Source organism: Antechinus flavipes, chromosome 4, assembly GCF_016432865.1.
Source record: "Antechinus flavipes isolate AdamAnt ecotype Samford, QLD, Australia chromosome 4, AdamAnt_v2, whole genome shotgun sequence".
Lineage (NCBI taxonomy): Eukaryota > Metazoa > Chordata > Mammalia > Dasyuromorphia > Dasyuridae > Antechinus > Antechinus flavipes.
This window is the reverse complement of record NC_067401.1, coordinates 106,639,629-106,651,752: the sequence shown is the minus strand read 5'-3', so window position 1 is coordinate 106,651,752 and position 12,124 is coordinate 106,639,629. Positions and strand designations below refer to the sequence as shown.

The 12,124-nt window shown below is 34.8% G+C and overlaps 1 protein-coding gene across 1 annotated transcript; it reads right to left on the bottom strand.

The window, feature by feature from the left end:
• Nucleotides 1–1,313: 1,313 nt before the first annotated feature.
• On the bottom strand, nucleotides 1,314–2,285 carry LOC127561301 (olfactory receptor 6K2-like). The gene has a single exon (XM_051996584.1). The coding sequence runs from the start codon at nucleotides 2,283–2,285 to the stop codon at nucleotides 1,314–1,316; it is 972 nt and encodes a 323-aa protein (XP_051852544.1).
• Between the last annotated feature and the right edge of the window lie 9,839 nt (nucleotides 2,286–12,124).

The window sequence follows — 12,124 nt, the reverse complement described above, 5'->3', positions numbered from 1 at the left end:
GTCTGGTTTATTCTACAATGCAAGGTTTGGCTCATCCTTCTCCAGTTTCAGATGCTGGAGACAGAGTCTTTGGTCTTGTTAGTTCATAATAGCATCACTAAGCTGTTCCCAATGCTCCAAATCAATTTCCATGTACTCATATGACAAAGAGGAAGCTTCACTACAGTCCAGGCAAATGTCTATTCCTTATTGCCAGGGACTACTAGGAAACCTCTATGTAAAAAACAATTGAAGAGAAAAAGGAAATTTCAGACTCAAGCCTTCACACAGGTCTATTCCTTTCTCTATGTTCTAGCAGGAATTGATGTTTCTTCACCCAGTGAGGAAAGAGGGCACAATGATCATTAGAAATGTTCTTTCAAGTCAAGAAAACAATATATACAATGACTACAATGATAAAAATAGAACAGAATTAATAAATAATCAACATAAATATGTCAAAATTACAAAGAACAGGAGGAGTCACAAAGAAGAGACAGAAGACACCTCTAAAAGGTCCAAAGAGTAGAACATCACATATATTTTCAGATCTATTTGTTGATATATTAATTTTTCTGTTTTTTTCTCATTCAAAAATTATTAGTTATATGGAATGGAATTCTGAGAGGGCAAGGGAGAAATATAAAAAGAAATATAAAAAAATATTTAGATGACATATTTTTTTTAAAAATGTTTTTCCATTTTCTCTTTTTCTAAATTATTTTCACAGGGAACCCAGCAAACAATAATAATAATAATAATTCATATAGAAAAACAATATTTTATAGGAGCAGATCACAAAATAACGTGTTTGCTGTATCAAATGTGATACTGCATGCAATACACTTTATAAATCATAAATTATTGTATAAATGTCAGTTATTATTAAAATTAAGTCATGAACCTAGGTGAGCACTGAAGTAGTTATATTCAGACTATTCTTACTGGGTGAAATCTACAGCCAGGAAATAGCCAATATTTGACTAGCCAGCTTAAGTTTTCACCAAAGCAACTCAATGCTCCTTCCTAGTGTGCATATATATATATATAAAATTCTTTGCTTATTTTTCTTTTTAGCTTTAATTTTTGTGGTCCTAACAGAACTGATATATCTATGTGAACAATGCTTTCTGAAAGCAAGATACAAAAAAAAAAAAAAAGAACATTTATTTTCATCACTTTGCCGATTCTTAGGTTTTGTTTAAATTCTGATTTTAAAAAAGTCAAATATTGACTCCCTGTTAGAATTTACAGTTTGAGAAGACATGAGCAGGTTATAATTAGTTTTGACAGAAAGCTAATGACATTGATGACATCAACCAAAATATGATGTATCACTTGATCTTACAGGAAAATATCCTTGGATGACTCATATGCTTTTTCACAGCTTCTTTAATCTCTTTATTCCTCAAGCTATAGATAATGGGGTTAAAAAATGGAGACAAAACAGTGAATGACAGAGCAATCACTGTGTCCCAGAATAAGGAATATGTGGCAGAGAAACGTAAGTACATGAGTGCCACAGTGCCAAAAAACAACACAAAGACCATGAGGTGGGAGGCACAGGTGGAGAAGGCTTTTCTACGACCCTCAGCTGAACGGATGCGCAAGATCACAGCCAAAATGCCAGCATAAGAGAGGAGAATGAGGAACACAGCTGTGACAATCTCTGCAGCATGGACCACATCGACCACCTGAATCATGATTATGGCTCGGGTGTCTGTGCAGGCCAGACGCAGGAGTGGGAGGAAGTCACAGAAGACATGTTCCAGATAATTGGAGCCACAGAATGGCAGTCTGGAGATCCACACAACTTCAGGCAAGGGTGTGATGAAGCCACAGACACAGCAGACCAGGGTCAACTGCACACATAGTCTTGGAGTCATGATAGCTGGATAATGAAGTGGTCTGCAAATGGCCAAAAAGCGATCAAAGGCCATAGCTGTCAAAAGGCAGACTTCGCTTATACCTGTAGAATGGAAAAAATACAACTGGACCATACAACCATTCAAGGATATACTCTTTTTCTCACTAAGTAGGTTGGAGAGCATGAGTGGAATAGTGGATGTGGTGTACCAAAACTCCAGGAAAGAGAGCGAACTAATAAAGAAATACATGGGAGTATGGAGGTGAGGCTCTATTTGGACTACTATGACAATGATCAAGTTTCCAACAATGATGAAGATGTAAACAAAGAGTAATGGAACAAAACAGATGATAGCATCTCCCCAGTCATGGGGGAAAGCAGAAAAGATGAATTCCTCAGCAGATGTCCAATTTTGTCTCTCTACATCAAAGGAAGACATGAGAGTGGTGACTGCTAGTGACACATGAACTGCTTAAGAAGGGCTAGCTGTTCATCAGTCAGCACATTTTTTTTCCCCTCTAGGTGTTGGTCATTGTCCTGTATTTGAAGAAATACACAAGAAGGAAATACAGGTCATAAATTTAAAGGAAATTCCCAATGGAAAGGGGTAAGAAAAGAAAAACAACCCAGCCTATCACAAAAAGAAAAAGCATAGGAGAAAACAAATAAACCAATAAAATTAAAAACAAGAACATAACTTGTACCACTAAAGAGACCTGTATTCAGCATATATACATTCTCTCTCTTTCTCTCTCTCCTCCTCCTTTTCCTTCTCCTTCTCCTTCTCCTTCTCCTTCTCCTTCTCCTTCTTCTCCTTTTTTTTTTAAAGTTAATCTCTTCATTATATATTTGACCCTCCTCTTTGCTTCACCAAGATACTATCACAAAAATAGCATTTGTAGCATAATATTTATATTTTCAATTTCTCCTCCAATTTATTATTTTTTTTTCCATATGTCTTTAAATACACAAAGCTCTCCCTATTCTGAACATTGTTACTTGGTCCTGTAGTTCCATAAAACTGCTACCCTAGTATATATATATATATATATATATATATATATATATATATATATATATATACACACTTTCCTTTTACTTCTATATTTCTGTAAGAAATGCATGATTATTGTTTTCATTTCCTTGCAGATTTATCTTTTGGATAGAGTGTTGCTCTTTCAGACAGGGTGATTTGAATTCAAATACACTTTGATGTTAGACAATTTAACTGTCCAGCACCTTAAATTCACCACATGCAAAATAGTGATGGTAATACCTATGGCATTTATCTTTCAAAGTTCTTTGTGTAATGCAAATGAGATAATAATTAAACTATGTAAAGATCCGTAGAGTCCCCTACTCTTTTATTTTACTAAGTCATTAACCAATTTCTAATTATCAAAATCCAATGACTTCATCTTATTTACCCTTTGATCTCCCTAAAACACTTCCACTCTTAATACTTCTCCCTTCTTAAAATTTTATTTTCCTTTGCTTTCTTGAAATTATATTATCTTGTTGGAGGGGATGTGGGAAAACTGGGACACTGATGCATTAATGGTTGGTGGAGTTGTGAACGAATCCAACTGTTCTGGAGAGCAATATGGAATTATGCCCAAAAAGTTATCAAACTGTGCATACCCTTTGATCCAGCAGTGTTACTTCTGGGCTTATACCCCAAAGAAATACTAAAGAAGGGAAAGGGACCTGTATGTGCCAAAATGTTTGTGGCAGCCCTGTTTGTAGTGGCTAGAAACTGGAGATTGAATGGATGCCCATCAATTGGAGAATGGCTGGGTAAATTGTGGTATATGAATGTTATGGAATATTATTGTTCTGTAAGAAATGACCAGCAGGATGAATACAGAGAGGCCTGGAGAAACTTACATGAACTGATGCTAAGTGAAATGAGCAGAACCAGATCATTATATACTTCAACAACGATACTGTATGAGGATGTATTCTGATGGAAGTGGATTTCTTTGACAAAGAGACCTAACTCAGTTTCAATTGATAAATGATGGACAGAAGCAGCTACACCCAAAGAAAGAACACTGAGAAATGAATGTAAACTATTTGCATTTTTGTTTTTCTTCCCGGGTTATTTTTACCTTCAGAATCCAATTCTCCCTGTGCAACAAGAGAACTGTTCGGTTCTGCAAACATACATTATATCTAGGATATACTGCAACATATTTAACATATATAGGACTGCTTGCCATCTAGGGGAGGGGGTGGAGGGAGGGAGGGGAAAAATCGGAACAGAAGTGAGTGCAAGGGATAATGTTGTTAAAAAATTACCCTGGCATGGGTTCTGTCAATAAAAAGTTATCATAAAATAAATTAAATTAAATTAAATTAAAATCATTATAAAATAATACTGCACTACTGCTTTTAGTTACTAGTAAAGTTCAAGATTAAAAAGTTATTTGACCCCTAAAAAAAAAAAAGAAATTATATTATCTTTTTTTTGATTCCATCCCTTTGACTTTTTCAATCCTTTCACTTTTTCTTTTTTTGCCCATATTTGAAATAAAACTGGGATAATTTCCCTCCAAATCAACTTTTAGATGTTTTATTTTCATTTTAGATTTATTCCCTAGGAGATTTTATTTATTCTCATCAACTATTACCTCTGTGTGAGTGACCTCCACATCTATATCTTCATGCTTGACCTTCCTGAATTCCATTTGTACATCTTAAACTATTATCCTAGCCATTTTTGTTGTAGATTCTGGTCACTCACTTATGACAAACTCAATATGTTTAAAATGAATTCATCCTTTCTGCCCAAACTTGATTTCCATCCTGATTTCTAACTTTTTTCAATTTTGAGTAACACTCCATTTTTTTTTTTTTTTAGTCATGCAGGTTTCAAATCTCACATTTATTTTTTGATTCCTCACTCTACTTCATTCTGAGCTTCTCTAATTTTATTGAGAACAGCACCATCTATGCATTCACCAACTCTTAAAGCCTAAAGATTGCATTCTCAACCTCATTCTCCCTCACTCTGTATGTACAATTCCTTATCAAACCAGCATCTCTCTTATCTTAACCTTCTCTACTCTGATACTGCCACAATCTTCAGGTTGGTCTCCCTTTCTCAAACTTCTTGCCAGTATGGTTCATCCTTCACTCACTCATCAAATTAAATTTCCTGTGCAGATGATCTTATCATCTTACCTCTCCTTTGAATAAACTCAGACTCCATATCTTCTCTAGCATCAAATATAAAATCAAAATCAAATATAAAATAAAAAGGTCATCAAAGCCTTTCACAATTTGACCGTCTATTTTTCCATTCTGTTTACACCTTGGTTTAACCCCTGGTCTACTTTGTGATGCAACAGCACTGACCTTCTTGCTATTCCTTGATCACTCTGTCTCCTGGTTTTAAGGCATTTTCCCTAGTTGTCTGTCTTATCATCATTGGATTTTTCTTTCTCCTCCTCACCATCTCCTGGCTTATTGTCTCCCTTCAGATTCCAGGCAGAATCTCATCTTGTGAAAGAAGCCCTTCCTAAACCCCTTTAATGCTAGTGTCTTTCTTCTATTAATCTCCAATTTATCCTTTAGTAGTAAAAACAGCTAGGCTAAATTATGGATAGGGTGCTGGCCCTGAAGTCAGAAAGACTTGACTTCAGATCTAGTGTTACATGCTTACTAATTGTGTGGCCCTGGAAAAAAAAAATCACCTCATTTCTGTTTGCCTTCATTTCCTCATCTATAAAATGGGGATAATAATAGGATTTATCTCAAAGAATCGTTATAAAAATCACACAAGATAATTTTTATACAGTACTTAGTACAATTCCTGCCACAAAGAAGGCATTTCATTAATGTTTATTCTTTTATATATCTTATTTTATTTTCATCTTGTATCCCCATTATATTATGAGTTTCTTATGGACAGAGATTTTCTGTTTCATCATTTTATGTCCACTACCTAACATATAGCAGATGTTTAATAAAAAGTATTGATTGACAATCATTAATAATGTAATATGGTTGACTCTGGCCTTATTAACTGAAGACCTAGACCTTTTACACTTTATTCTTTCTATCGGCTTCTCAGGTATTTTGTAGGGGATAAGGAATTTTTTTTTCTCTGCCACAATCTTGAGCATTCACTAATTATGTTCTTCTTATAACTAGTATCCTAATTGATTTAACTATGTAACATTAAAGTAGTTTTTACAATGGGATATTTGCTTCAAAGACATAGCAACAGTAAGTAAGCAATCTTATATTGTTTATATAATTATTACTTTCATTTTACAGATAAGAAACATAAGGCTAATATAGGTATAGGAACTTGTCCTAGAGTGACACAACTAATAGGACTCTGAAATAAGATTTGAACTTATGTCCTCCAAACTCCAAATTTATGAATCACTCCACAATTCATTTGATTGATTTTAAAATTCTTTATTTGAAATGTTTCAATTTCTATCCGTTTGAATTTCTACCACACTAATTCAGTTCCTTATCAACTCACATAGACTAGTTCATTAATCTCACAACTGGTCTCTCTAGAGCTTTTCTCCTGCAGTTTATCTTATGCCTTACCCTTGGGACAATCTTCTTAAAACATTTTCAATATAGTATTCTTCTGCTTCTCTCTCCTTCCCTACCCATACCCTACTCATTATACTTCACAGTGACTCCATTCAAATCCTACTTACTCTAGGAAATATTCCATGACTATCCAAAAGTGATTTTCCCTGAGCTGAGTTTCTCTTTCTGCTTGTTCCACACTGCTGTGTTGCTTCTCTTAGGATCACAGAATGTCAGTTCTACAAATAAACCTTAGAGGCTGCTTCAAGTTTTATAAAGCAAGCCACCAAGCTTGACATTGGATTTCAGGTTTTGAAAGTTTGAGCCAAGAAATAAGCAAGAGGAAACATTTTTGTTTACTAATGGCTCAAAGTGGCTCTTTCCAAAAAGGCAAAGAATGCACACACATAATATACACATGTGTGTATGTACACACACACACACACACACACACATGCATGTAAATAAATCATATGTATATAGTTGGAGATACTTTGAAGCATTATACATATATATGTACATATACACGAATACATATGTGTATGTGTATATATATATATATATATATATAAATGGATGTAGATGGGGGAGAGACACAGAGGGACAGAGACAGAGAGACAGAGACAGAGAGATAGACAGAGAGAGACAGAGAGACAGAGACAGAGGCAGAGAGACAGAGACACAGAAAGAGAAAATTTTCTTCTACCCACATAATGGTCCATCTTGAATTCCTAGAACCATCATTTTCAGAGACAGGCAATGACACAGCTCTCCCTGGAACAACTGCCAACAGTCCCAGCTGGGGAGATTCAGGATAAGTGGGATGTAAGTCTTTTAGACAGCGAGCAGGGAGACTAAGCACACATAGTACTAAGGGAATAGCACTGGAGGAATTGAGTGTCCCATGGTGTGAGAATCTAACCTTGACAATTATACCTGTTTTGTGCAGACTATCTATCTCAAGGAAACTATAGCAGAATCAAGGACACAATCAATACAATCATTCAAAAGTCTTGAAAGAATAGCAGGCTGTCAGTTTGCATAGATTTCTAGGGTCTTTTTGTTAATAAGATGCCCCTTTAGGGAAAACCTAACTGTGACAGAGGGGAAACTGAACTCCTCCCTCAGACTCACATTGCTGGTGAATAGCAGAGTCTAGACTCAAAAGTCAATCAGCTTATTCCGAGATCAGTTTCTTTCCACTATCTCTCAACACTTCTTCCTGTCCTGTATCAATCTGTTGTATGTATCTCACTGATCACATCAGCTAAATTGGAAATTCCTTGAGAGGATGTAGCTCATTGTCTAACATAGTGATTTTCTCTAAGGTAAATATTTTTGACTGGATCTCTTTATACTTATTCTATTAAAGGCATGCATAAATGGGGTAACAAATTGCAGTAGATAATGATCTGGATCCTGCAACCTGGAAGTTGCAGATTTGAGTCCTGCTTCCAATACATTCTGTATAAAGGGGGAAAGCCCTTTGATTTTTCAGTGCCCTAGACAAGTGACTATGATTATAAGATACAAAGAAGGGGACATCCCACACTGGGAGAGAGATGACAACCCAAGTCCAGGCTCTATCTCTATTCTATTTGAGACTCTTGACAATCTGGCTTTGTGAGGTAAGTGCTATTTTTTTTTTTTATTTAAGGCAATCTTGTTCTAATTTGGAATCCTATATTTATTGGTGCTTCTGAAGCTCAACATACTATTTCTTGTCTTTACGTTTTCAGGAAAATTATCCCCCTGCCCTATGCTTGGAATGCATTTCTTTCTCCTTTCAACTTTTAAGGGTCTAAGGCTTAGTTCAGGAGTTTATGAGTGATTCCTCTCTGTAATTGTTTCTCTTCTCAGGTCAAGAGCATATTGTATAAACCCCTTTGGCTCCCTTTTGTTTAAAGATAACTAATCTTTACTTATATTAATCAGGTTATAAGCTTTATCTCTGACCAAAGTATTTTATTATTATTTTTCTCTTTGTGTGCCTAATACAGTCCCTTGTACACAACAGGAATTTAGGCAATGTTTGTTGAATTTAATACTACACATGAAAGTAATTCACAGTTACATAGAACTTAAAGATTTGCAAGACATTTTACATATATTGTGTTATTAGATTTTCATAACAATCTTGAATATAGGTGCTATTATTTTCATTTTATAGATGAGGAAACTTACTCAGAATTCAGTGAAAGAATTCACCTTGAGTTCTTTCAACTTCATATTACACATTCTAGACATCACTTAGCTGGCCACCAGAATCTTTTTCTAATATTCCCTTTGTTTTATCCAAACCTGCTCAAGAAGGGATAGTGGATTCCTTTGGTTCATCATATCAGTTCAAAATACTCATTTTGGGTTCCAAGACCCCTTTCTTTCAAACTTTACCATATTGCTCTCCTATGATCACTGAGCATATATTTATCACTCACTCCAGTCAGGCTGATTTTTGTTGAGTCCCCTAGTTAGCAGAGACACCTCAAATACCATTTGATTTAACCTTTATTTGAAACTTGAATTCTCTCTACTATATTATTTAGATCAAGCTTTGTTTTGAAAAGTTTCAGGTATTAAGAATAAATATGTCAGCTTTATTTATTTTCTGGACAACACTAGGAAATTCTTCCTTCTATCTGAAGCCCTGAATTGAAAGCCTGGTTCTACTATTCACTTTGAACATATCATTTAAACTCCCTAAAATCCTCAATATTCTTGTGTTTAAAATGAGAGTTTGGGAATCATTGACTTAGAACTTAAGGGAACTTTAGAGATCATCTAAGCTCAACCATTCCATTGCATAGAAGAAGAAACTAATGTCTGGGAAGGTTGATTTGCCACCTACTCACCCATAGTATCAGAGGCAGGATTTAAATCCAGATCCTCTGAATCCAAAAAATACTTATTTCCATTGTGTTCACCAAATAAATGATCTGTCTGGTCCATTGGTCCCTCAAAGAGCAGTGTAAATTGAGGATTTATTGTACTAACCCAAATTGATTTACAACAGCATTTATTCAAGTTTGCTTCTCAGTCTCTAATTTAGTCTTTGAATTCCTGTAGCTTAAGACTGTACATAACACATCCTATCTGCTTAGTAATTATTTGCTGGTCTGAATTTCTAATCTCATCTTTGAATTTTAGAAAAAGAAAAAAAAAAAAAGCTCCTCAGCTCTGAAGCCACAGAAGTTTCCCATATTTCCTGGATTGACTTCAGGAACTAAAGTCATTATCCCAGATAGTATCTCTCACACTGGTTCCTCTTTCCAGGCTTATTTGCCAAGTACTTACTCAGAAAACATCCTCACTTTTATACATTTATTGAACCCAAATGCAACGTCTATACAGGCTGCTTTCCCCCAAGTGAAGCAATCATCTTTGCTAAGATCCACTGACCTTGGTTCAGGGGTGGGAGAAACCCTGAAAGAAAATATGCCCTTGTTCCCACTCTTCAATGTCCCCTCTTTAACTTTAAACACATTTAGATATCAGGATCACTCATTTTCCCACTTTTCCTGCAGAGGTTACACTTTATCCTTCCATTCAAATTATCTCTTTCCTCCACCAAGGGGAAAAAATATAGATGTGACTGCTGTTCCTGATGGGATATGGAGAGGAGATTAGGGAAGGAAAACATTTCTCCTGTGGGTTTTTCTCAGGTGAAAAGATCAAAGAAAAACAATTCATCCCATGAGGAGACTAATTAGGAAAAAATGTTCTAGCTTGTAATTAAAAGCATCCCAACTAATGACCTAGAAAAAGCATAACAAAATTCATATGGAAGAACAAAAAGTCAAGAATTTTAAGGGAACTAATTTTAAAAAATCAAATAAAGAAGGCTTAGCTATACCTGATCTAAAACTAAAACTAAAAAACAAAAAAATAGAGACATTATAAAGTAGCAATTATGAAAAACATTTAGTATTGGCTAAGAAATAGACTAAGTTGATCAGTGGAATAGGTTAGATTCACAGGACAAAATAGTCAGTAACTATAGCAATCTAGTGTTTGACAACCCAAAGATCCCAACTTTGAGGATAAGAATTCATTATTTGACAAAAACTGCAGGGAAAACTGGAAATTAGTATGGCAGAAAGTAGACATGGACCCACACTTAACACCATACACCAAGATAAGATCAAAATGGGTTCATGATTTAGGCATAAAGAACAATATTATCAATAAATTAGATGAACATAGGTTAATTTACCTCTCAGATTTGTGGACGAGGAAGGAATTTGTGACCAAAGAAGAACTAGAAATCATTATTGATCACAAAATAGAACATTTTGATTATATTAAGTTAAAAAGCTTTTGTATAAGCAAAACTAATGTAGACAAGATTAGCAGGGAAACAATAAACTGGGAAAACATTTTTACAGTTAAAGGTTCTGATAAAGGCCTTATTTCTAAAATATATAGAGAATTGACTCTAATATACAAGAAATCATGCCATTGTCCAATTGATAAATGGTCAAAGGATACGAACAATTTTCAGATGATGAAATTGAAACTATTTCCACTCATATGAAAGACTGTTCCAAATCACTATTGATCAGAGAAATGCAAATTAAGACAACTCTGAGATACCTCAGATTGCCTAAGATGACAGGAAAAGATAATGACGAATGTTGGAGGGGATGTGGAAAAATTGGGACACTGATGTATTGTTGGTGGAGTTGGGAATGCATCCAACCATTCTGGAGAGCAATTTGGAACTGTCTTCAAAAATTTATCAAATTATGCATACCTTTATATCCAGCAGTGTCACTACTGGGTTTATTATATTAAAGAAGGGATGTTTGTGGCAGCCCTTTTTGTAGTGTCTAGAAACTGGAAATTGAATGGATGCCCATCAATTGGAGAATGGCTGGGTAAATTGTGGTATATGAATGTTATGGAAGATTATTGTTCTGTAAGAAATGTTTAGCAGGATGAAAACAGAGAGTCTTCAAAAGACTTACATGAGCTGATGCTGAGTGAAATGAGCAGAACCAGGAGATCATTATACATTTCAATAACAATAGTATATGAGAACCAATTGTGAAGGAAGTGGATATCTTCAACAATAAGATTTAATTCAGTTCCAAGTGACCAACATTAAACAGAACCAGCTACACCCAGAGAACGAATACTGGGAAATGAATGTGGACTGCTTGCATTTTGGTTTTTCTTCCGGTTATTTTTACTTTTTCAAATTTGATTTTTCTTGTGCAATAAGAGAACTGAATAAATATGTACACATATATTTTTTTTCTCCTAGAAAAAAATTATTATTTTTTAAAATAACTTTTTATTGGCAGTACATATACATGGGTAATTTTTTATAAAATTATCTTTTGCACTCACTTCTGTTATGACTTTTCCCTTCACTCCCTCCACCCCCTCTCCTAGATGGCAGGCAGTCTTATACATGTTAAATATGTTATAGTATATCCTAGATACAATATATGTGTGCAGAATCTAACAGTTCTCTTATTGCACAGGAAGAATTGGATTCAAAAGGTAAAAATAAAATGAGAAGAAAGACAAAAATGCAAACAGTTCACACTGATTTCCCAGTGTTTCTTCTCTGGGTGTAGCCGATTCTGTCCATCATTGATCAATTGGAACTGAATTAAATCTTCTCATTGTTGAAGATATCCACTTCTATCAGAATATATCCTCATACAATATTGTTGTTGTTGTTGAAGTGTACAATGATCTGGTTCTGCT

Coding starts and splice junctions, on each gene's coding strand:
- LOC127561301 (XM_051996584.1), bottom strand. CDS start 2,285: ATGTCTTCCTTTGATGTAGAGAGACAAAATTGGACATCTGCTGAGGAA.